General features: G+C 30.2%; 1 protein-coding gene across 1 annotated transcript in view; it reads right to left on the bottom strand.

Moving 5' to 3' along the window:
• Window positions 1–26,534, bottom strand: part of LOC126846241 (neuropeptides capa receptor-like) — a 61,411-nt gene continuing 34,877 nt past the window's right edge. Inside the window, exons 3-6 of the mRNA XM_050585517.1 lie at window positions 7,139–7,229; window positions 6,200–6,399; window positions 3,220–3,465; window positions 1–2,246 (exon numbers count right to left, since the gene is read on the bottom strand). Coding sequence (XP_050441474.1) covers window positions 1,663–2,246; window positions 3,220–3,465; window positions 6,200–6,399; window positions 7,139–7,229 — 1,121 coding nt within the window. The 3' untranslated portion in view covers window positions 1–1,662. The remainder of the gene's footprint in view (window positions 2,247–3,219; window positions 3,466–6,199; window positions 6,400–7,138; window positions 7,230–26,534) is intronic.

Genomic DNA, 26,534 nt, shown 5'->3' with positions numbered 1-26,534 from the left:
GTAGTATATTATTTTACTGATATATTTTTTGTTTACCAATATTAAAGGAACAGCGAACTCTCTACAACAGAATATAATAATAATTAATGATTTGGTAGAACGAATAAGTGTAACAAAAATAAGATAACTATGTTTTTACAAGCAATGTGTACACTGTTATGTTGCACGGAAGATGAATTAAGAGAATATCTTGGAAATGGGTTGGTAATAATTATAAAAAGAGGTATAATTATTTAAAAAAAATGTTTGCTAACAAGGGAGAGTTAGTGCATTTCAAAAAAAGGTTCATTCAAATGCATAATGGCTTATAGTATATTATAAAGATCTTTGAGCGAAGACATTGATGGTTAAATGCACACATGAGTTAAGTACGATTAAAAAAAAAAAAAATGTGTTATTTACAAAATAGATAATGTTTTGGGTTTACATTTTTTAAGTGAATCCTTAATTGATTGATGTGGTAATCACAAATCTCAAATTAGAGCACACATCTTGGGAGTGTTAAAATTAAAAATCAAGTAACACTATCTCTTGAAAATGCAAATAAAATACAATTTATAATTCTTTTATAAATATAAAAAAAACATTTTTTTTTGTATAGGTACTTTTGACATTTGTTCATAAAATTCACAGTTACATAACCTTACGATCAAGAGTATTCTGTAGTTGTCATTTATTCTGTAAATATTACTTCCAAATTTGGGAATCATTGTTACCAGTTATTTAAGTGGTGATAAACTGAACGAGATAGTTAAAACTTACAATGTGACTATTGTATTGATTATGACTATTTATTTATCACATCTAAAAATAAAAATGTACTTTATAATCAATAGTGTTAAAATAAAACTATTTTTTTAATTTAAATGGGGTCGTTGAAAATTGTTTACAAATAATTTTTTAATTTCAGTATTGGACGACATGATGATTAGAAAATTGTTTTTAAAATAATTTTAGAAATATATGCGAGTTAAAATTAAAAATAAAAAAAAAATTATTAATTTAAACATTATGGTTACTGCGCCAAATAGATTCGTTTTACTAGATATACGGTTAAAGGAGGGTTATTATTGTTAATTATAATCGTTATCATCACAGATACCATCCTATATTTTTTGGATAATGCCACTTACCGCTGATATAACCATAATAAAACCTAGTGAAACGATGGAAATAATTAATTCCACCATTGCTTGTCGCTCGAGACGAACAAAATGTACTCAAATGTCTCCAAAAGGTCGTTAACATACAATAAAATTATGTGCACTTGTTTCGGAGTTTTAAAAAACGACACTCATCTTTACCCCCCTTGGCTTTGTGGGGTGCTATAACCCGTGTTAGGGGTTAAAAAAACCATCGACACAGAAGTGTTACCAACGTTATTATTATTTTTTAACATTCGTTTTACATTTATTTTAAGTAGGTAAACAATACAGGACTAAAATCGTGAACATAATTATACATTGTGTTACGATCAACTAATACATATTTGCTTGCATTTTCGGTGCAGGATTTATATCATAAGATCAAACGCTGTGCGCGAGTATTAGCGTATCCGCAGCCGTGATATCCAACACTGTGTTTTTGAACCTCTGATGAGCTGGACGGGTAGGTGTATACCACCGCGATTTCACGTGGAATTCTCTGCATTCTCAACAATGATTAAAAGCAAGTTTCCACCTCCGTGCCGGAAGACTGTGCACTTCCGGACCGACGGGGGGGCCCGTATGCCGGAGACGCATCACCGTAGACCACATCAGCCTGAAGGTCAGGCTTGGGATTTGCCACGTTCACCCTGAGCAACGTTTTGTAGGCCTGGGCGGTGCCGTTCGCCTTTGGGGAGATCATGACCAACACGTCGGCGGGTATGTCGTCGGTCAGACCTCCGTTTTTGGCTACCGTCGGCTTGCGGTGGATCACGGATTTCCTGAACTCCGTCGTGCTGATCACGGTGTTCATCGGCACGGTCGTGTCCCGGAAGCTGGACTGCAAGTCCCGGGACATCCGGTTCCGCTGTTGGCCCACGTAGCCGCACAGGGTCTCGCGAAACGCCCGCCTGTACTTCATCGACATCAGGTTGTAGAGGATGGGATTGACGGTGGACGAGAAATAGTAGAAGCACCCGGCGATGATGTACAGCAGCTCGTTGACCAGCGAGTAGTACTGCGAGTCCTGGGCGTACACGTAGAGCAGCCTCTGCGCGTGGAACGGAGCCCAGCACAGGAAGAAAGCTATGACCACGGCCGCTGTAAAATTGTACATGTTAATTAACGTTATATTATTTGTAAGTTGACGCAAACGCGGAGGGCTCGGTGCAAAAGTCAACCAAGTCCATAAAGTTTGCAAAATGGCAAAATGTATACTGCAGTAGATTATGCGAAAACAATTTAGGAGCTAATTACTGGGGATCAGCTGTCATGGATTTGGTTTACTTGTGCTCTGAATCCTCCATATATTTAATGGCTGCGAGGGAAGGAGAGGTACATGAATCAAATCTAAAAACAAACTTAATCAGCTGATCATAAGAATTATTCATGGTACAATGTTTTTCCATCAAGAAAAAGATTGACTACTTATATTTGAAATGTCTTTTTATAACAATACGTTTTTGGTACAAAATCCCTTCTCGTAAAATAAAGTTGATCTAAAACTGTAAACGCGTGGAAGTATATTTTTGGATTAGTAAAAAAAAATCGGTCCCCACACTTAAATGTACTCAGCTTTAATACAAAATAACGAATATGAGGATTTTCTAAAATGTGTTGTATATCTATAACCGATCGATTATTGAGGTTAAACTTATTTAAATAAATAACAATTAATCGACTAAAATCTACTCATTTATCACTAATCCGTTATCAGCGATTCTTTATCACTAATCCGTTATCAAAATATCTTATCGGTGATCCTTTATTAATAATCTAGTACATCGTTAAACATTTTGTTTAATGGTATTACTTGTCTTGTATACTTCGATTGACAACAAGCAGATATTATGTGTACCTAATAATATTTTTAAAACATTACTTTGGAACAAGAACCGAAATGCATCTATTTTATTGGAAATTCGTTTGCTGAATTTAAATCTGGCCTCTGAGCATTTTTAAAACTCACCCGCAGCGGTAAAAACGCTGTTTCGAGGTATTTATTTTTCGTCAAGATAGTTCATTTCTCATCATTTAAAGGACATTATTTTTAATTACGCATCGTTTACATTACCGAGCATTCTGACAATGGATTTTTTCGATTGCATTTGTTTGCTCTCGCCACCCTGCATTTGTTTGCCCAGCGAGTGTCTGGAGCTTTGTCTGATCTGAAGTCCGATTCTCACGTACAACACGATTATGATCACCATCGGAACCAGGAAAAATAAAAACGAACTCAATTCGTAAATGGGCACTCCTGGTGGTAAATTGCTGTCCAACATTGCACAGAACGCACTTTCGTACAACGGTTTTCCCGAACCTGATGAGAACAAAACAATGAGTTAACAACTATTACATAATTCAATATATAAAAATCAACACGGGTGGATTAGTATTTCATTTTTTTTTTTTTTGGGGGGGGGGGCTATAATTCCTGCCACTCGTTTACTCGAAAATGTATTACGGCCAAAGTGTAATTTCCCCCCTCCCTTTTTGTTGGTTTTCCACAAAAAAAAAGTTAGTCCACAGCATTTTAAGACAATTGTATATGCTATATAACCTTACTCTAAATCTGTCTTCAGTCTGATTTTCAGACCTTAAGTCCTAAAACTTTGCTCGAAAATGTGAAATAAAGAAAAAGTTTTCATCCCTTCTAGAGAAAAAGGTTTAAGATATTGTTTTGGTTTGTCAACGTGTATTAGTAGTACTATGACTAAAGAATATTCCATAAAAATGTGTTAATGAGCATTTTATTTTGAATCGAGTAGTATATAGACTCTACACGCCTTATAGACTTTAACCTTGGCTTCATAAAATATACGTTATACACATGTGATATTCTTCGCATAATCAAATACCATAATTTAAATTTTACATCTCACGTTTGGTTTTTAGTTATATCTTTGAATTTTTCGATTTTTTAATTTAAATCATGTTTTTATGTTGTATATGTAGTCTTAAACAAATAAATATCTGTTGGAATATTATTTCTCATTAGCTACAAGTATTTTATTTAAATTATTTAAAAGTTATTTAAGATATTTTCTAATTATTAATGACATAAAGAAATTACAAATGGTCTACAAAATTACACGTATACAAATTATTGTAAAAACAATGATAATGTGCTTAAAATTGTATTTTTATTAGTAAGGTGGATAACTATTGGCCAGTTTTATTATATTATTCTACATTTAATAGGTAAATCGAATATGCATATTGTATCTGCTACTCCGATTGAATTAAGTTAAATCTTTAGTTCAAAGATAAAACAATATTTGTATAAAACATATTTTATCGTTTCTTATTGATGATGCTAAAAACAAAGGCCATATTTAAACTTATATATACACATATATATGTACAGAGTTATGACTTGTATATCAAAAATAAATATTGCAGTAAAGATCAAAGTTGTGTAAAGCTCGTATACCGCTAAACTGTGCAAATAAAATGAAAAACATAGTATTTTTTAATAATTCATACCATAACATCCAAAAAGAGATATTACAGACAAAATATTTTAAACTAGAAAAACCTTTGCTTAGTAACTAAATAATTTTTAAAAAAATGTTTCATGTCTTCTAGGGAAAACGGTTTAAGATATTGTTTTGGTTTATCGACGTTTATCGGTAGTATTGTGCATAAAAATTATTCCACATATATTTGTAACTAATTCGACTATTTAAACATTTTTATAGCGTTCTGTAATTATCAGTTGAGAAATATGTAAATTTTGTAAGGCGATTTTCTCTATTTTGAAGGGAAAAGGGTAAACTTTTTAAATTTTTGTCTCGATATAGTATTTTTAAGGTACGATTTCTGATTTATAGACTTGCCACGTGAAGAAAGCGATTTGGTAGTTATAGGAGGTATATAAAATAGAAAAATAAAAATTGTAAAAACTACTCTGCAACAGATCAGCTTAAAAATCGCACTGGTTAATTAACCATGAACTGTATAGGTATACTATATTATTATTGTATAATTCAGTATACCGCGTAACGGCATAAGTTATTATGTAAAAAAAAATTAAATGCTTATGTACTTCATGTAAAATCATGCACAAATTTATAAGCCGACAAAAAAGTGGTAATTATCATTGTACCTATATTTATTTTATTATTAATATAATTATAGCAATTTGCTGGTGTATTTTATTTTATGTTTTATTAATGTATATTATGCCATGGATTCGAAAACGAGTTTCAAGATGTAGTGCGATAATGCGTGAGAAATTAAATAAACGTTTTACAAGTTCTATTCACAATAGAATTATTTATTAATAGTAGGAAGCGCCGTTTGTTCAATGTTGTTGCCTTACAACATGCGAGTTTTAAGTTGGAATAATCGAAAAAACCTTAAATCATACAAACAAAATGCAAATTAGGAAAAAATGTGTTTTTATGTCTACTTTAATGTTGTATTAAAAACAAAATATATATTATGAATAATATAAATTAATGGTAATAACCGAACAAACACGTTTGAGTATTTTGCCCAGACAAAACTCAATTCGACCAGAGTTTATTGCTGTACTTTGTAAGTACATATATTTCATAAGTAACATATGGTTCATATAGCTTAAAATTTGTCACCGTTCTTGGTATATAGTACCGCTTATCCGTATATGTTAAAAGCAATGTCGGTGCTAGATAGTTTTTGTTGTAGACTTTCTTTGAACATACTTATCGCATCATTTTTATAAATATAAAACTTACTATTTTTAGTACACACACTCAACCTCGAATTGGTAATTGCTATGCGTGGGCGACGTTAGTAGGTTTTTTTAACAATTAAAATTTTCTTTATTTTTACCAAGACTTACAGGTACAATAAAATATTTGTTAAATTTTCTAAAAACAGAAATAATAAATCATAATTTACCGAAGAAATTGATAATGACCGGGGTAGACCTCTATAAAAAAAAACGGTCGTTTTTAATCGAATCCTTTGGGTACCTTTTCAAGTGTCGCGCTCCGCATGAATATCGTTTAGACCGAGAGAACCACTTGAGTTTAAAACTATATGGCACGTGTAAATTAAATTATTACCGGGCGGATAGTCCACATAGTCGACTTTGGTGAACATGGCGAACGGCAATGCGGCCAAAAACGACACTACCCAGACGACTGCGATGATGCGAACGGCTCTCTTCAATCCGGACATTGCGTACGAATGAAGTGGATGGCAAATAGCTATGTATCTTTCCATGGAAAAAGCCACAATCGTCAAAACCGAAGTGTACGAGGTCCTGTATGGAACAACAATAAAAAATTAAAGGTTTTCACATAGGTATTACATATTATATGTTAACAGCTTACGAGTCCGCAACACCACGGGACACATTTTTATGTGTCTAAAGTGGCTAGTAAACATATCTTGTTTCTGGCTAATATTTTAGTGTTTTCATAATATTATCTGGCCCAAAACAATTCATAGAGAATTTGGCCCCTTAAATTATTGAATTTATTATTCATTTCTATTTTTAACGTTGTGAATACTACATACATGCCCCCACCCCAACCCTCATATCACACACCCTATCTCCTTCCTTTATCTCTTATCTCTCTTATCAGATAAATCAGCTGTTATTTTTCGTTATGGTAACCGGTGTTGGTGTCAATTTTTCCGGTTGTTTTCCAAAGTAAAAACCATATCTCTTATCTCTTATCTCTCTTATCTTAGCAGATAAATCAGCTGTTATTTTTCGTTATGATAACCGGTGTCGATTTTCCGTGTGTGCCATAGCAAAGACATAAAAATGTCAAAAAAACACACGACTTAAAAACTATCTAAAAAACACAGTTGGCTCAATTCGCCAAAGATGGTCACATTCAACTATTGAAATATCGTTTTGTTTTTCATTGATCCAAATGGAAGTGAGACTGGCCGGGGGGGGGGTGAGAATTTGCCACGGGAACTGTCGGTCGGCTTAAATATACATTTGTGACGAAATTTCAAGAGTTAACAAAAATAATATCATAACTAACATTTCTGATACCAAGGCCCGAAGCTTGCAGATGAATTCGCCCAGCTGCCAAGGATATTGCTGCCAATACACGCTGAGATCATTTGGTAATCCTGAAATCAAGCACAAGTACATCATTAACTCAAGGTATATAAAATTAAAATATATTTTAGACACGTCGAAAATAAATAATCCATAGTCTGATAGCGCGCCAGGTAAGGTTAAAAAACCCCGTCAAACCAATAACTACTCGCTTTGTATAACAATTATTCAATATAATCTAATTAAATAGTACCCATTTTATTTTTTTTTATAATTAATACAAAATTTTAGATTGATACGTGTGTTGTTTTTATGAAAATAAAATATCAACAGCTTTTTTTATTATTATTACAAGGTTATGTAGAAGTTATTCTTGGTAATTAATGTTTTCAAGGTACGGGGTTTTTCAACGCGGTAGGTACGTTTTAAAAATAGCTCACTATATAAATGTACACAAGTTATGAAAGATAATTTAAATTCTATATATGGTGTACACCGTTACTGATTAAAATCGTATCTCCACCTACGAAGCCCTATAGAGATTTTCATTTGTAATATATTTGGAAGTTATTGACATTCATTTATACTTCATTGCTAATTAGAACAATTATAATATGTATAATGTGTCTACTAATTAACCGGATGAAATCCACGGCGATTACAAGGGAAAGCACTGTAAAAATATCAAGTTTAGGGATTTTGGGCGCTCAACATAGGGAATACATGAAAATATAAAAACTTTAAAATAGTATGGACAATTTAAGATCTTAAACGGCGTACTATTAAAATTATCACTAAAAAATAAATAAATAATTGCGCAGTCAAATTTTAATAAAGAAAAAAATATCAACAAGTATGTAATAAAAATATACAATGTTTTGTAAGTATTTAATACCCACAGAAATATGCAAAACTAAGCGTAAAATTTGTTTTTAATTTTTAATTTAGATACAATGACCGGAATTTGTAACTTGACAATTTTGTAGAACCTTCCGAATGAATATGCAAATGAGCTCACGCGCATAATGTCCCTAAACCGGATCATCACTGTTTAAAACCAATATATTATATATTCTCAACTCTGGGTTATATCTAAAATTAAAATCTAATTAATTAAAATTAAGTCTTATTTTGCGGCGAGACTACTCCTTTTTTAACACTGTCTGAACAACATTTGGATAACCCTAAAAAACCAACGGTGAAAACGCAAAACTGTGGATTTGAAAATATTTTGAAACTAAAATTTTAATAAAAAGTCTACTCGCAAGACTTGTTGTTCAAACTTCAAACCATTACACAAGTATATATTTGCAATAATTAACATTAAGTCTGTTTCTTCTTGATTTAAATTTGTTTCAATTTCAAATTGTGTGAATGAATTTTGGTTTTAAAAAGTTATTTTTTAGCATTGGTAGCTTTTTTTTAATAGAAATTATTTTTATGGCACTTTTGCAGCCATTTTAGAACATTTTTTAAGTAAATTTTTTATTTAACCTTCATCTACACAGCATTTCCAATGTTCTGATTAGGTGCTATTGTTCGATCACAAATTTAAGCCGACCACAAGCGACAAATGTAAACAGGATTAAACAGGTTTTAAACAGGATTGCTCTGCTTCTTGTATACTATATACACAATAGTGTGTGCCACGCTTTTCCCTGTTTTACTTAGCTTCGCGCCACTACTGTATCGCTGGATAATACAAGTTATATATGGTATACTACATGATATTTTATCATAATTAATTTAAATATCTAAAAAAAGAATATGCTCGGGTTCCTCATCTATGGCTCATAATATTGCTTCTTAGGTTTATTCAGTGAAATGACACATTGAGTGATGGATGTATTATAAAAGCTAATATGTACAAGACACTTTATATTGTTATAATAATGTGATAATTTGTTATGCGTTTTATACTCGGATTTCCCATTCATCATCATTCATCACCATTGTTACAAAACTACCGAGAAAACAGTTTATACATTTATATTTGCAAGTGATTTAATAAAATCAAAAGAATGACATTAAATGCATTAGACAAGGCGGTGGAATATTTTTTTCAATAAATAACACATTTTGTAAAATAATTTTACAGCAGAAAAAATGTTAAGAGTATCCACACTTCATGCAGATACATCAATATGTCCTGATATTATAATGGCAGCGCTAAGATAAAAAAAAAAAGATCTAAACGATATAAGGAGGGTCTTAAAAATAAATCAGGGTAAGAGAATACACAGAAAGTTAGACAATACATGTCTTATTAATTTTCATATGAATGATAATATTATTTTCACAATTATTGAAAGAAATAATACATTGTTGACATATAATCAATGTATCAGTTAATAACCCAATAACGTGTACAATATGTAGAATATTAGATTTATAATTTAAAAGCAAAACAAAGCACGTCTTATTTGTGGAAACATGATTTAATAAATGGTCTTTCATTTGTATAAGTTATTATACCGTTTAAGTTTTATAGATAAAATTTATGTCTTTTAGGTTTTATTTTCGCAATCACACTACAAGATTTGTTCTTAAGAAAACGTGCGGGGGCTTCTATTCCCAGAATACTGTTTTACTACTTTGTATACTACTCCCAAATGTACAACTTGTAAGGGTATTGCTATTGGTGAAAAGTTAGGAGAGCTCGGATGAAATTTAGGGCCACATTGGAAATAGACGGAAAAAATAATTCTATGACTGTTATACATATTATTCATTATTTTGCATGGTTAAATTTGCTTCTGGTTTTATTTTTTATTTTGTTCAGTTTAATCAGAAGTAATTAGTTACGCCAACATTGCTACTATACATAATATTATACTGTTTTACAAAGCTTAGTTTCAATTAAATGTGTATATTTTTTTAAGTTGAAGTATTCATAATTTTAAGTTACTGAAAAAGAAATGAAACGCTATGCCAAGTTACCAGCTAAATATATTTATGATCGATAAGCGAAAGCAAGCTGATAAGAGGTATAACAGTGATAACAATAATAAGCGCTAAGAATATATTATTTTGACTTTACTTGAGTTATTTTATAGTTTTAATAAGATTTGAATTTGTATTATTTTATTTTAAATTTAGTTGTGTGATTGTTGGTATTAATTTAGCAAAATAGTTAAATAATAATTCCTAATATAATATATTATACATTAATCATTAATAAAATAATACTGGCTTTCTGCTTTAATAATTTATAAATCCATTTGCATACATGTTTTTTTATACTTATTAGACATTCACTGGTGTATAAACACACAATACTAAAATATCTGAAATAAAACCAACTGTAACGAACAAAATTCCATAATGATAATATTTTAAAACTCCCTTTTATTTGTTTTTGTCGTCAATTCGTCGAAATTAAAAAACAATATAGACGATTTTGAAAACATTTCACGTACAACCTCTACTAATTTATTATTATTTTTTATTTGTATTGACTTGAAAGTCCATGAATGTTTTCCAAAGACATTTTCGAAGAGTAACAACAAGGGTCCAACAAATAATTGAAAAGTGGTAAATTTGCATTTATTTAAGAAATGTATAAAAACCTGATCAACTTATATTTTATGCTGTTATTTTGGTTACGTAGGTGCTTATTTTTATTGCAGTTATAATTTGTTATTTATTTATTTTTATAAATCTCTAAATAATAAAATGTTATACGGTTTTATCGTCTTCCGTTGAAATGTTTACTTGTTTATAGATTTGACGTTACCAAAAGGTTATTGTAAACAAACAAATCTTTACAAAAAAAATACAAAACAATATAATATACATGATATTGAGTTATGATAATTCCTCAGCTTTCTAAAAAAAATATTAGAAAATCAGGATTTTGTTTTAAGGAAAGGCTAATCTTGGATTTACCAGAATTAAAAAATTGACATATTGCACAGGTGTTCGAAATGATTCGCATTATATTGTTAATTACTATATACGGATAGCTGTGATGATAAATTGTTACACAGACAATCAATCTTAATCGCAATGACCATAATACTAAAAATACATTTTAAGCGCATTATTGCATTAGACACAATGCTTTTATCGATACTTGTAATTTATAATCACATATTATTAGCATTGGAGCGTTTATTTATTTATCTTATGACATATTTTCTATTATTAAAACAATTATAACATTTTTGTACACAAACAACTTTAAAAAAAAAAAACTCGCCATCAGTCCATAAAATCATTTTCGTATATAAGGTTTTAATTGAGAATAAATTGATTTTAAATAATATCCAGTTAGATCATTTTCGGAATAAAATAATTTAATATAATATTTCTTTCTTATACAAAAGCGTTAACCAGAAAATACATTTTAATTAAAAAAAGTCGTTTAAGAATACAACGGGAATCGACCAAGCACTGTACTTTAAACATATTATAAATACATTTATTGTTAATTTCTATAACTACTATTTATTTCACTTTTATAAGTGTAGTACAGGATTATAAAGTATATAGTTTAAAAATAAACACTATAAGAACACATTATGCTGTGCCCTTTTTACAATAATAAGTTCTTCGGAGTCGATAACAATTTTTTGAACGGCTTTAGCCCATGTATCATAAAAATAATAATATCCAACAAAAATCAACTGAATGTTTTACTTTCAAACGTATACATCTTCTAAACTAGGTAAAAGGCTAATATGAAAAAACAAAATGTGTTTTTATGATTCATACCAAGAATATAAAAAAAAACAGTACAGCGGGGTCGGGACAGGGTGCCTAGTGGGAGGGCCAGGGGATTACAACACCCCCCCCAAGCTTGTCTGCAAGTTAAAAAAAATGTAAATCCAATATCCCAAATTTGTAAAATTTATTACAAAATCATAGCCCTCCCCTGAATTTTCACCTGCGGGCGCTCGCTTGTTTTCTGGTATCTGAATATTTAGCATTTTTGACCAGTATTAGATAGAACAAATTAAAAAAAAGTGGTTAATTAGGTATTAAAATTTTTTTGTCTATTGGAGTGTAGGTACCTTAAAAATGTTTTTTCTCATATGTATATTGCAGTGAAATTAAATATACCGACAGTGTTTGATTGATGTACGCGACTCAATTTAAAAGGGAAAAACGTAGTTGTTTTTTAAACTAAACTTTTATACAGTAAAAAAAAAAACAAAAATACACGTGCACGCGTTTTGATTTTTTTTGCTTTTTACGAGACGAAACGCGATCGCTTTTGCAACCGAGTCGAATAATGAAACTTTTGATTTTATGTACACGAGCTTTGTATGCAAATTTTTTTGGAATATTCCACTTTATTATTTACCTGGAAACCGTGTTTTTCTTCATCTGATTTTCTCGACTATTGTTCCATACTTGCCGACGTCTCTGTATTGGACGGATGCTTTTTAGTAGAAAAAGTCAACTCTTTAGCCTCCCCCACACTGGAAATACCGAGAAAAAATTTGACCTGATTTTCACAATCTTCAATTTTGGTTTGCTATAACTTAGTAAAAAATGGTCGGATCTATTTGAAATGTTTGTAAAACTATGAACTATGCCTTAAGCATAAATTAGTTATTCAATGGATAGATTGGCTATAAATTATACCTCATAAAATATTGCTAATTGTAGTTAATAAACATTATAATCGTATTAGCGATTATTTATCGGTCATATATTATTTTTATTATTACACTACCGCAACAGCCATTTTTTAATGTTTTCTAAAAACAACCGAATTTGACATAAAGCGACTCATCAACTTAAAAATTAAAACTATTAAGGTTGTTGACGTTTTTTTTCTCAACTGAATAACTTAGGGTCTTAGCTTTTGTCGAATAATTGAGTAGACAAATGAGCAAGGCAGATCATACTGGGCGATTATTGGTTTTAAATTAGTATTTGTTTTTATTTCTTCTTAAAACTAAGGTCAAACATTTATTTTGCACTTAGTTGTAGGTAAGGTAATTAAAACATTTTTTGTGACCTAAATTTCGGCTTTGGTTTAGTTACAATAAAATATTAAAAAACCTCTTAAAGGTTGGATCCTTTCAGAAATCGGGTGAACAGCTCATGAATAAAAACATAATTATTATGTTAATGTTTCAAAGTCAGAGATGGTCTGTGGGTTATTGCTAGCCCGGACAGATTCACTGGATTGTGTAAGGGATCAAACAATATTAATCTAATAGGTGCAAGTAAGACAAGAATAAACCCGGGTCGTCTAATAATAAAATGCTGTATTTCTATTGATATAACGTAGTAAAATAACAAATACATTTTTTTTCGTAGACTAATAAATAATTTCGTCTGCGGTTGTAGGTATAATAATATAATACAAAGAGATTCTGTATCCAGTTGGGGGAAACTCAAGAGGAAACAACCTATAAATAAATATATATATATACCAACCACCAGAGAAATATATGCTGCAATAAAACTGTAATTCGTTACGGTCGAGCGCGTTGCTTTTTTACGTTTCCTTATATAGGGTTTGAGAAGAGAAAACAAAAACATTCGCCAATGTTGAATGGTTACACGCTGCAAACAACAACAAGCGGTTTCCGGCAATTTTTTTACAACCACTACTTATATAGGAATTACTTACCCTAGGTCGTGGAGAAAATAATATTGTAAGAATCCTATTGTATTATACGGCCGTGTTAATCGTTTGGAATGACATTCGAGGTTCGCTTTGGACCACCCGATCGGTTTATACTTTTACAAGGTTGGTAGTGAGCTTTTTTACTAGAAAAATAGTACACATGTCAGTTTGACCTGCCTGGTTCGTGGCATTTACATCTCCATTGTATTTGGATGTATTCTTTTATTTTTTACATGACGGTTTTGGTAGGACAAGCACACATACAATGGGCGGTTTGGTCCATTTTCGACCGTATCGAAAGTTTAATATGCGTTACCAAAAAATAAATCCAAAGACGATTTTGAATTATAATGATTTTTCCAGGAAGCGCGTATAAACTTATAGAGACCTTAAAAAAACCGGAACCTTCTAAAGCTGGTACATGTATTTTGAAAAAATATTATTGTACGATGTGGTGAATGCTTGTGAACTATCTAACCGGTGCCAAATACCAATAGTGTGTTGAAACACTTTTTCAAAACTTTATTGTACGGTTACTTAGCGTTGTGACCTGAGAAACAATAGGGATGAGCTCGGAGTAATAGTTTAACGTGAATCGAAAAATAAATGTTGCTGCTGGACTGATTACATTGGAATTGGTTTCAGAAACCTGAGCAATTTACTTTTTCATTTAAGATGCGGAGCTGAAGAAACTGAGAAGATATTGTATTTACAATTTTGTGTTTTTATTTATTATTATTTTTGTATCTGGACCCGCGATATCTTCTAAGCCGTTAAATCGATTTCTTCGTGTAGCAACTCTGTAGAACAGAAATCTTACTTTAAAGGAACTTTATTGGGCTAAAATTCACCACTTTAATGTTAACTGTCGAGTATAATTAATTTTGATACATAATAAGGTGATTAACCTACAATACATGCACGTACCAAAATTGCATAACCCGAGCGCCGTCTTATATATTTATATATTTAATAATACTATTTTTTTTTGTGTAATTTTATGATGTTTTTTTTTTGTCGATAACTTTTGACGATTTAACATAACATAATTTAAAATATTTTATATTATAATCGAACTTCCATGCTGGCTATAAGTGCTTTCAAGTGAACCCAACTACAAGGAGTTCAATATGACAATATTTTTCTCGCCTCTTCAAAAACTCAATTCAATTTAAACTGAAACATAATAGAACTGTGCTTCGATATTTTTATTTTTAAACACTATACATAAGTACACAAGTTGTCAACAGAATACAAGAACACAGTAATTATTTTTTTTCTTTAGAAGACAATGAAAAATTGACAGACTCTGTGAATGTAGGTAGTTAAGCGTTGGACGATTTGTAGCATACTTTTTTCTTTTAAAAAAGGCAAATTAAGCGTAATAAAACTACTGGGTAAAATATTAAATATTGGTCAATTTTTTTTTTTTGGCAAGTGTTGTAAATAAATAAATTAAAAAAACACTATCGTACTGTGAAAACAAAAAATATGCAAATGTATTATCAATTTCGATGCCAAGCCCAGAAGATATTATTTAGAACACATATTATAGTGAATTTAAGGCCTACTCTAAGTACGAATAAAATATTTTCGTTGATTTCTCACGGAATGTCCACCAACTGTAATTGAAATATTAAATGTTTTTTCTAAAAGTCTATTTTGAACTTTCTTTTTTGTTATTTTTATATAAAGATTTTTTGTTCGTTTTAATTTATCAAACATATACTTCGGTAACATGTTAATTATACTGAGCCTAAAGGAAAAATGTTTTTATTTACATTTATTCCAATCGCGTAAGGGATAGATAAGCGCTCACCCTTAACGGCATTTTAATGGCTGATTTGCATATGAAAATACACTGTTTGGCTTTACCACATTAATATAGTCGTACACCAGAAGTACAATGGGAAATACATATAGAATGTCAAATAAAGCATGTACACATTCGATCTTGGTAGGTATTAGCTATCCAGTATCACCGTATATATGTATTATATAATTTACAGTGTCATCACTCTTCTTAAAGAACACGTTGTATACTACAAGTTGCTTATTTTATCATAGGCCACTCAATATCTCATAGGGTTTAACAGGACATTTATTTTCATATTTTTTTTATGCAATGTTTCACAACTTTTTTTTTGCTTTTACCCCCCTTCCAACTTAATTTTTTTTGACAGCAGTTTCAAGTTTAGGGCAGGACGAAAGGTGAAGTGTAGTATTATTTTTATCTGCGCGCATTTCCCAACCGCACTTCCCCTCTCATTCTATCTTTTAAACTCTTGTAACTTTAAATATAGTTGTCAACCAATCAACATTTTCAGTACATTATTCTAAATTTAAAAAGTTAATAAAATATACGCGTTACCGTTTAAGTTTCAAAAATTGCTATCAAATAAACTAAGTTTGGAGTGGGGTAAAAGAAAAAAAATGTGGAAAATTAAGATCGCATTGTATATAAAAATAAAATAAAATTCTCATTAAACCCTACGAGATAGTGGCCCATGATAAAACAATCACCCTGTATATTAACCAAATAATTCAATTTCCATTTAACTACACGACACACAAATGACGGTATTGCCTTGGAATAAAAATTATTTTAAGTTAATTACTAACTTTATGCCGACTGGATTATAATAGACTTTTTTTTAAATACTATTTATATAATGTTTGTAATGACATTTGTTTTGAAAATTGAAGACTCTCCGATTCATAATTTATTTTTCATTTTTTCCAGATGCGACCGATTGTATACCACATTGGACTGAGGAATTGATACGGCCGTATTATAATCTTTAAAATAAGTCAACATGAAATAGTCGAATACGGCAAAGTGGCGATAAATTTACACTTAAAGTGTTAAATGTAATGTTTCTCGATCAAAGTAAATGTGAAATGTTTGATCCAAAAAAACTGGTAACCCATAGTTTCACAAGAACCGTTGGTCAACCTCGGGGTACCGTGTATAAATAATATAATATGTTGGTCGTAGCCCACACACAGAATTAGTAAGTCAGGTTATCGTTCAGAAAGTATAGCAAGTTCAACAATTGAATAATAAATCTCATGACGTTTCTATCATTCCTAAACTATTCAACTTGAGAATAAATTGTCGTGTCTTTAAACCGGTAAAATAGATTGAACAAAATGTTTAACAAAAAAAAAAAACACTATTTTGACTTGCTCAAACATCTAAGTTCAGGTCAAGTTAATGTTGTCCAACTGAAAATAAAATACAGCGATATAGTGTTGAAGTTTCTTTCTGTTTCGGTATCATCTTTGTCATTTCTTTCGCATGACCACTACTTGTTTTATTTAAGTTTTTAATTTTATATAAATATACACTATTTTTTTGTCATTAATTTTATTGTTTATTGAAACATTCATGTTACATGTTCATTGTTGTAACATGTTTATGTTTTTTTGAGAGCGGACCACCTATTTTGTCGTTAGCTAGTTACTGTCAGTTTAACATAATTAACATTATTTGTTTTTACTTTATGGCACGCGCGTTAAAACGGTTATAAGGTGTAGAAATTATGTTTTTTTGCGATAAGTTTTTAAATTCGGTTAGGCCAATATTGAGATTTTCTATTGAAAAAAATATTCGAAATTTTCCATTTTTTTTTTTGTAATTCTCGTTTGCATTTACATAGTGTGTATTTGATTGAGAGTTAAGCTTTACAGGGTTTGCATAACTAGTGCGTTTTCTTTTGTCGCCGGATGGACCTGAGTGCCATTTGTCTGTTACATTCTCGTGTAGGCGTATGTGTTTGTGACTTGTGACTTTTATTGATGGGGATATTATGTATATTTGCCGAAACGTATATGGTTGTATTTCGTGTGATGTGTACTGATTCGTTCCATAATGTACAATTCGGTTGACAGATTATTATTTTTCTTAATATGCGTTTAAAAAAAAAAAAAATTCTAAAACAAAAATACATGATAGATTATGCGCAACTAGTTAAACTATACTACTCGATTAATTGCGTACCAAACAAATTATAAACAATAGACTAGTGTTACTAATGAGTGTCGACAAACATGATGTTGATTCAGAACGTGCAAGTTGTATTTGTTTTTGGGAATTTATCGCAAGCCACTAGTGTGCGAGAGAGTAATCGAAATATGTATATGAACAAAAATGAATGCTCTTTATAGCATAGTTACACGAGTTGTTAGTTGCATCGGTGACGGATGGCCAAAACTGATGATATTTTACACCGTGTATACTTGTTTATATTGTATTTAATGTGAGCGCGGCTGTATGATTTTGGTCTATGAGTTTTGTCACAGTTATCTAACCTGCGTGTGATTTGGAAAACATCTCCAGGGACCTATTTATCAATTTGTGTCGAGAGCGCAGGCATGTAGCCAGAAAATAATAATAATGCCCGAGTGAAGTATTGAAATGTGTTTGAGAACGCTCGTTATACGGCCCAGTATGTGCATTGCGAATTACTGATACTAAATACTTTGATTGTGATACTGGCGCCAAAAAAAATTCTCTCTGTGTAAGGACCCTTACAAGGCCAAAGCGATATAATATTATTCAGCCAACTTTCAAGTGTAATCAGTATACTATATAATATGACCAATACAAATTCAGTGAGTTTAGGTTAGTATAGGTAGGTTAATTTACATTTTACAGTTAAACACAAAACTTTCGGTGATATTTAACCGTTATATTAAAAGCAAAAGCAGTTTGTTAAAATAAACATCGTGAAGCGAGTTTCACTGTATGCCTTTAATTAGGACAAGTTTTTACTACTTACTGATGCTACAATATTATAGGGTTGTATAACTGAATCAAGTAGATACATTTTATACTGTATATTTTGATAAATTTATGCCAATAATTAATTGACGAAACGATTGTCATTACGTAGATTAAAACAATAGTATATTATAAAGGGAATTGTTAATTGAATATAAACGCAGGTCTCCTCGTCATTGGTCGAGTTTCACTAATGACCGAAGCAATCTGGAGATCCATAAATAATGTAAACGTGCAAGCTGTAAGCGTACATGTGTATATTATACACATATAATTTCGTATAGGTGCAGATTGGCAAAGTTCCCTTTTGTGTGTTCGGGTTTTTGGTAAAGGGTACCGACAAAGTGATAACGTATCAGTGTAGTGTAATCTTTTTATTCATTCGTCGTAGTGACTATGGCCATACTCATAGGCTTCGCAGCCTATTAAATTTGTAATTGGTCGGCTTTTAAAAAAAAAAAATCAGATCTTAAACCCTGAAACTACATCTAAAAAATCGAAATAAAGAAGGTTTAAGCAAACAAGATATGTGTCGTTCATTGTAAAATGGGTGTAACTTAACGTTTTTAAAAACTTGGAGTTACACCACTTTTACACATATTCCTAAGAAAAAACTTAAATGCTAATATTAAACAGAATTTCTCACATACATAATAATAACATGTATTTACTTTTTATGTGCACATTGGTGTGATAAATTAAGCGCGAATATTAAGCCATTTTCTGTTATATCAAGTACGTATATAAAAAAATGAAAAGTAAAGGGACGAAATTCAGTCTTTCCAGAATAAAACATTCATCATACCAAGCTTTTGTAGCAAAATATAATTTATTATGAATGTTTATGACAGAATTTATAAATTCTCAATAAAGTTATGATGTTAAACTAAAATAGATTAGACAGAACTGAAACTATAACTATAATAAAAATATAAAATTAAAACTATTTATTAAACATGGTCAACGAGTAAAGTCGTTTAAACTCGTGACCAATCCCTGTCTCCGCCACTGCATTTGAATGTAACAGTTTCATACATGTAATTACCACATGGACACTCAGAAAAGTGTTTTAAAAACATTATTTTTAATCGTTGGCGTTTATGCATAAAATTTTCAAAATTTCGAACGATAAAATTTAATTGGAAATTTATAATAATATATCATATTAAAAAAAGCTAGTGCAATAATTAAATACAATCGGGCAAACATAAATTCATACAAAATTGGATAAATTTATTGGTTAAACCGAAAGTTTTTAAATTATTATATGTTAATGTTTTTACATGCAAAAATTATTAGTTGTTTGAATCAAAATAAAATGTTTTGTTACATCCGTCTATAATTATTTCGCCTGTCCCTATGATCATAAGAAATACATGATAGCAAAAAAATCAAATACCAATAAGAAGAACATGACAATATATACATATCATAATCTATAATAAGAAATTACACAATAAATACATACAAGCAGATGAACGCCATAATATACTCGTAGTATTTGTTTGGAAATATACATGTAATATATTATTAAGAGCATATCATTAAATCTGAAAGTGATTTCATCGCAATCATGATTGCATTTAAAATAAGATCCTTTATACGCGTAATAAAAACCAAAATCAACAAAAGGGAACACAATACCCGACAATCCTGAGGGACTTCTGACGGGATCGAGGTAAAAATTAGGTCGGGATAAAGAGGATCCGTCATCACACATGAATCAGAATACCGGTTAACCGAGGTGGAAACCTTTATTTACCTCTGTGAAAATAACATCCGACTGATAATCACCGAAGTATGTAATCAAATCATTATAAAAGCAAAAGTAATTCGGTTTTGTGTACACCTGCGACGTACCTTATCTAAAACCATGCCGATCAGAATATTTAGAACTTTCTTAAATTAATAATTTATAGATGTCATCGTCGTCAAATGCCCAAGAAGTTTTGACAACGAAAACAATATGGAAACTTGCCTATTACTACGTTCAGCACCGCACTTTTTTCGGCAGACTTAAATGTGGATGTCATAAAACGGTTTTGGTTTATAATATTAGTATAATACTATTGATTTTTTCAATGTGCAAACAAAACTGTAAACACAAAAAAAAAAATGTTACTAAAATATAAATTTTATCTTTTTAAGTTTTAAACTAAAAGTAAAATTGAAAATTTTGTTTCAAACTTCTTCGAGACCCCAGTACTTCAAATGAAGATCTTGATTTTTTTTTTAAAGACACCATATAAATGTTACGTTAACTTTTTAATGTGTTTTTGTTTATAGTTAAAAATAAAACATTTATAATAATTCATAAATTATGTTTGCCATAAACAAAACTAATTTCAAGAAACTTCAATCAACACACTGACTAAATATCAATTAATAAAACTAATATTTGTATTTTAATGGGTTTTCTCAAGTTTTATTAAAATTATATTGCTATTAAACACGTGGTTCAAATATTTATTGCCATGCCCATAGGGTTTTAAAACAAGTAAGGTCACTACATTTATTCAGTATTGTTACATTTAATACTACATAATGACAAGATTCCTTATTGAAATAGACAGTTTTTTGGATGAAATTTTCATAAGTTTGCGGTGTTCAGAATGCAGTAATAATTTATTCAGTTACTATTATTGTTAAAATATGTATGCTGCATAAAATTGTTTGAAAACTATAAATTTAGATTTATAACTATCCTCATTGTCCTCATTGTCCATACTATTAGAAAATATTAAGGTATATAAATGGGTTATGATTTATTATAATGTTACGGAAATAAAATACAATCTAAGAGTTTATATACCTGAATAATAAATTAATTTTAAAACGGTTTGGACAAGAGTGGTGACTCTCTCTCTATATATATATACATACTACATACATACACTAACTGGCTATATATCAAACGGTGCGAGGTAAAGAATGTAATTTGGGTTGAAAATCGACTAAACTATGCGCGGTTTTCTGCTAGTTTAATTTCGCAATTTGTTTGTTGTGTTATGCACAAGCGAGAAAATAGATGCTTTTACATACTTTAAACCGAATCTTTACACGTTATATTTTTTCAAGCCATAGGGTTGTTCGCTTTTAAGTTTTAAGTAAAAAAAACTCAAAACCCGCAAGGGAAAAAAATTAACATGTTTTTTTTTTGTCAAGATAAAAAATAAAAACAAGTAGTTTCATGTAAAAGAGTGACACAAACATGTGGATTATTACTAGACAATTTGTTTTGGACATGCCATGTTTGTTGACGGTCAACTTTTATTAGGTATAAAAAAAAAGCAAAATATATACATTTAACTTGTTTCTCCAAAATAAAACATTTTCAATCATTATATAATTTGTGTTTTAAAACAGTTTTATGTAAAATTCAAAACTAATGTTTAGGGGATGATACAATTTATGGTCGATTGATGTGCTACTCGAGTAAATCAGTCCCAGAGTAGAGCAAGCACTTTTTTGTACAATAATATTTTTTGTTAACTTTTATCATTGAGTACATATTGTACAATATATTCTCAATGCTTTTATTACAGTTTTTATGATTGGGAATTGTATAAACACATTGTTAAATGACAATAAAAATGTGACATTATAAGCGTTTATAGATGTTTCAAGCCCTTTTTTTTAAGGAACTATATATAAAACGTATACTACTACATAAAATGTATTGTCTTTAGGGTCTCTTTTGTATTAAATTTGTACATCACTTAAACATATTTATTGGGTACATGTGAGATATTTAGCAGATCCACTTAAAATAATATGTTTAACCAGAAAAAAACTGTAATATCTCAAGTATTTTATTATAAATTAAGAATATTAAAAAACAACTCCGATTTGCAGGTTTTCTATTACAGTCAAAACTTCTGTTGTACTTACGTTTGGTTTTTAATGGACTGTAATGCTGAAGCACATTTTAGACAATTAGTGGCCCTTTCCTACCTTGCTATATTTCTTCAGCAAGGACTAATGTTACCCGCGACGCATACCTACCCTTAATATCGTATACACCCCATTTGTGAATGGCCGAAATATCTTTGTGAGGTCAACGTTTCCTATTGTTATACCAGTCAAACGGAACGGTATGAACACAAATATAAGCTATCATAAGGTTAAGTTTAAACGACCTCAGAGGGAAAGGCGAGAAAAAAAAATTAGATACTAATAGAGACTTGTGTTTACAAAGAAACGTATTATGCGTGTGAGAACAGCTGCAACAGTTTTATTAGTATAATATTTATTTTTAATATTTTTTTAGTATAGGTGTTTTTGGATGGTGTTGGCGTGAACTGAATGTCATTGAATTTAGAAGAAAATTAACAGTTTTCCCGCATTGAAAACAAAAACATTAAAAATTAATTACCGTTCCACCGTCGAACGGCAAACGACGTTTTGGCGAATTACCTACAGCGGTGATAATTTATTTGTTTTCACCATGAGCACCGATAATTAATTGTTGTGTTGTAACCAATTTGTAACTTCAAAATAAACGTTAAAAAAATATATAGATTTAAAACTATTCAGTTTGTATACCTAACTACAGGATATTTTACAACAAAACGGGCTTTCCGTTAATTTTACATTAGGTTAATTTCCAAGAGTTATAATCCATCCTTATTATTTCAGTCATAAACCTAGTACAAATATTAGTAATATTAATATATTACAAATATTTAATTTATTTATATTAATTAAAATTTACAATTTTTTTTTATAACTAAAACGTTGGTTAAAATGACAGTAAGATAGCTTATTCGATAAAATAAATAAGGCTTTTGTATTAACATTAATCAATTAAATATTTTTAAAAACTTGTATATAAGACATAATTATTTTTTTATGCCTCTAATTCTAACCCGATTGATTGTTACAATCAATGTTACAGCGCTTTTGCACGTCAGTATTGTTAAAAAAAATGAATAGAAGAATTAGAGAAATAGAGATAGGATAGGGGTCAAGTATTTATTGATTTATATTAAGTGTGTTTATAAATATAAACTATTATGTCTGAAAGTGATAGGAGTTAAGTCTTAAACAGTTTCGATGCAAATTTGTAGACGGTAAAAAAATGATCTTAATAAAACATTTTAAAAGCAATTTTAATTTGACAGTTACACGATATGCTTTAATATTTTAATCAACATCCATCAACTAACAGTTTATATATACTATTGGGTATATGATAAATGCGATTAACAGACCAACACACGAATTGTAGTATCCGAGTTATTGTGATTTTTTAACCATTAGTATCATTTTTCATAATTATTTACATACTTTATAACGTACCTAAAATTTATCGCAGACAAATTTTGTTGTACACACAATATATTATGTTATATTTGGAATAATATGTCAACATCCACTTTGAACCAAAACTATTATTTTCACTGTTTACCATAAACGCTATGAAACAATAAACATTTTTGTGGAAAAAAAGTTGGTTACATTTCTGCGTATAAAAGAAAAGGTTTTTTTATTTGACATGTTGAATATTATCATGTACATTGGAAACGGTTTACTAGCAAAAGGTTATAACTCATAAGTTATTTAAGGTACAGGTAAACAAAAATGCCTATATTCGTCTGAATTTATCTCGATTTAGGTGGTAGAATGTGATATAATAACTTTAAACGTTTTACTTGACCAGTCTGCGGATTTAGTAGGTACACTAGAAAGCACACCTATACTCATTGCACATGCGTTATTTATTTATTCTTAAATAAAATGTGCAGTATTTTTCTTGAAAGTAATTGCAATCTCCTTACTTTACTCAACCTTTAGTACCGAGTACTTATATTTATAAACTTATCAGTATGCTAAGCCGGATTCAAACAAAACTCTACAACACTATGTTTGTGTTTCAAAAACTTTTGTCTGTGTTGGAAAATATTAGTTTTGTTTTCGTTTGCCGCTTTTCTTTGTGCGAATCCGGCATTATTATAGATATCCGGTGGTCTAACTTTCAGCTTTTAAGTATTGAAAATACGCCCAACAAAACCGTTTTATCCGAATGAAAAGAACGAAAAAGAGATTTTATAAAAGGTTTAGTTTGAGCGAAAAAAAATTGTCAATCGTTTGTAACTTTACAAACTTAATTGTTTCCTCGTTGTGAGTAAAAAATAAACATTGATCTTGAGTTTTTGATTTTCAGCTTCTAACTCATTGTTTTAACAGCTAAAAACAAATGCCATTAGAAATAAAATGTACAACAAATATATTTTTATCTCTCGAATATTATATGTTGCTGTGAAACGGAGATGTATAGTTGTACAGCGTTCTATGTAAAAAAATAAATGTTGTTTGTGTCTGGCCATTTTTTAAAAATGTTGTATGTTTTTTTTTATGGAGTTTACAAAAGCAGAGGCGGATGTTTCTCATGACTTACTGAACACGCAATTTATAATATATATATTATATTATAGACAATCGGTTAAAACAAAATACTGCGAGAACCAAAAAAATAGAAGCACATCATTGTAAGTCTGATACCTCTCCTCGGTTTCGCTTAAGTTAAAAACAAATAGGTTATTGATTGGCGTTCACTATGAATTTGGTGTCTGTAAATATGTAATCCGATTTGTAGCCAACGTCAATAAGGTTTGGTATACTTTTGAATAGCTGCCAAACGCGTTCAATTTCCCATGACGAGGGAATAACACTTTTTGCGGAATATGAAGAATATACATGCCGATGCATGTATTTCTGGTCTAAGTATAAAACGGTTGATATTTGTTATGAGAAAAAAAATAAACAAAGGTAATCATAAAAGCAGCAGATGAAATAAAATTCCAATTGAGAGTGTAACGTAAAGCTATATTATTAAAAGAGCCGTGACTATTAAGCGTTTGTATATTTTTGTTTCGAAATCACCCAGAGACACCCGGGTCATTTAAAAATCTCTTTTAGTTAACCTATAAGTTAGATACGAAATATGTTGTTGCATATTTCGGAGTTTTAACGCTATTTTTCGCGCTATTAATTATTATTTAAATTTGTATAGAGATTTAGGTTTATTTTTTAATTTTTTAATTTTTTACAGAATAACAATTGAAACCAGTTGTTATACTTATTTTAATATACCTAAATAAAATATTAATAAATCGTCATTAATTAATATTTTAATTATTAGGCGCACGGCATCTTTTTATTACTGATTAACATTGATACTTAAATTAATAAACTGTAATTTTCAATGACAAAAAATGTTAACTTTTCACGCCAAATAATATACATACAACCGAAACGGACTCCAGTTTACTTAGCGTTCAGGCGAAGCAAATGAATCCTTTTTAGTTAAATCGTAAGGTCTTTGTTTTATTTTATAAATTATTCATGATCACTACGGGGGATGGCAACATATTTAAACTAGACTATGACCGGAAAGATTTAAAAAATATCCTTCTGTACACGGTTAGGGAATACGACCAAAACGGATTATTAAAACAACCCTTTTTGGTCAGAGGCTGTTGTTGTTGTGTAATAGTGCGTTAGGTACTATTATTAGATAATGAAATTATTAGGGTTCCGAAGTGAATTTGAATTTAATTGTAAATCACAATGTGATTGATAAATTTTATTTTAGATTTTACTGTTTCGCACTTAACATTTGTACGGTCCTCCAAACACAACATGGTATTAATAAAATAATAGTTTATTAGTACTATACACAATAAATGAAAACAGTAAACGATAACGCCAAGAACAGTGTAAGTACTCACGGAGAAGTAATTTACAGACTTGTACAGCTATAATGTATACAATAAGAACTAAATCGACAAGTGTACACAATAGATGCCAATTAGATGCTGTTAAATGTAAAGTACACACAGCAATAATAATTTGACACACTGTTTATGTGCAATATTAATTATTGTGTGCCATCGACGATGACACACATTAATTGAGCAGTATAGTTTTTATAAAACAAAGAAGCTACAAGGATAATATCTCATGACGATACTGTACGGTTGTGGTTTTCTTTGACCA

Source organism: Adelges cooleyi, unplaced genomic scaffold, assembly GCF_023614345.1.
Source record: "Adelges cooleyi isolate 19-005CV unplaced genomic scaffold, UGA_ACOO_1.1 ACOO_flye_CR_arks_rails_tigmint_CR_PRNA_9, whole genome shotgun sequence".
Taxonomy (NCBI): Eukaryota; Metazoa; Arthropoda; class Insecta; order Hemiptera; family Adelgidae; genus Adelges; species Adelges cooleyi.
The sequence above is the reverse complement of the archived record's forward strand: the minus strand, read 5'-3'. Positions and strand labels throughout refer to the sequence as shown.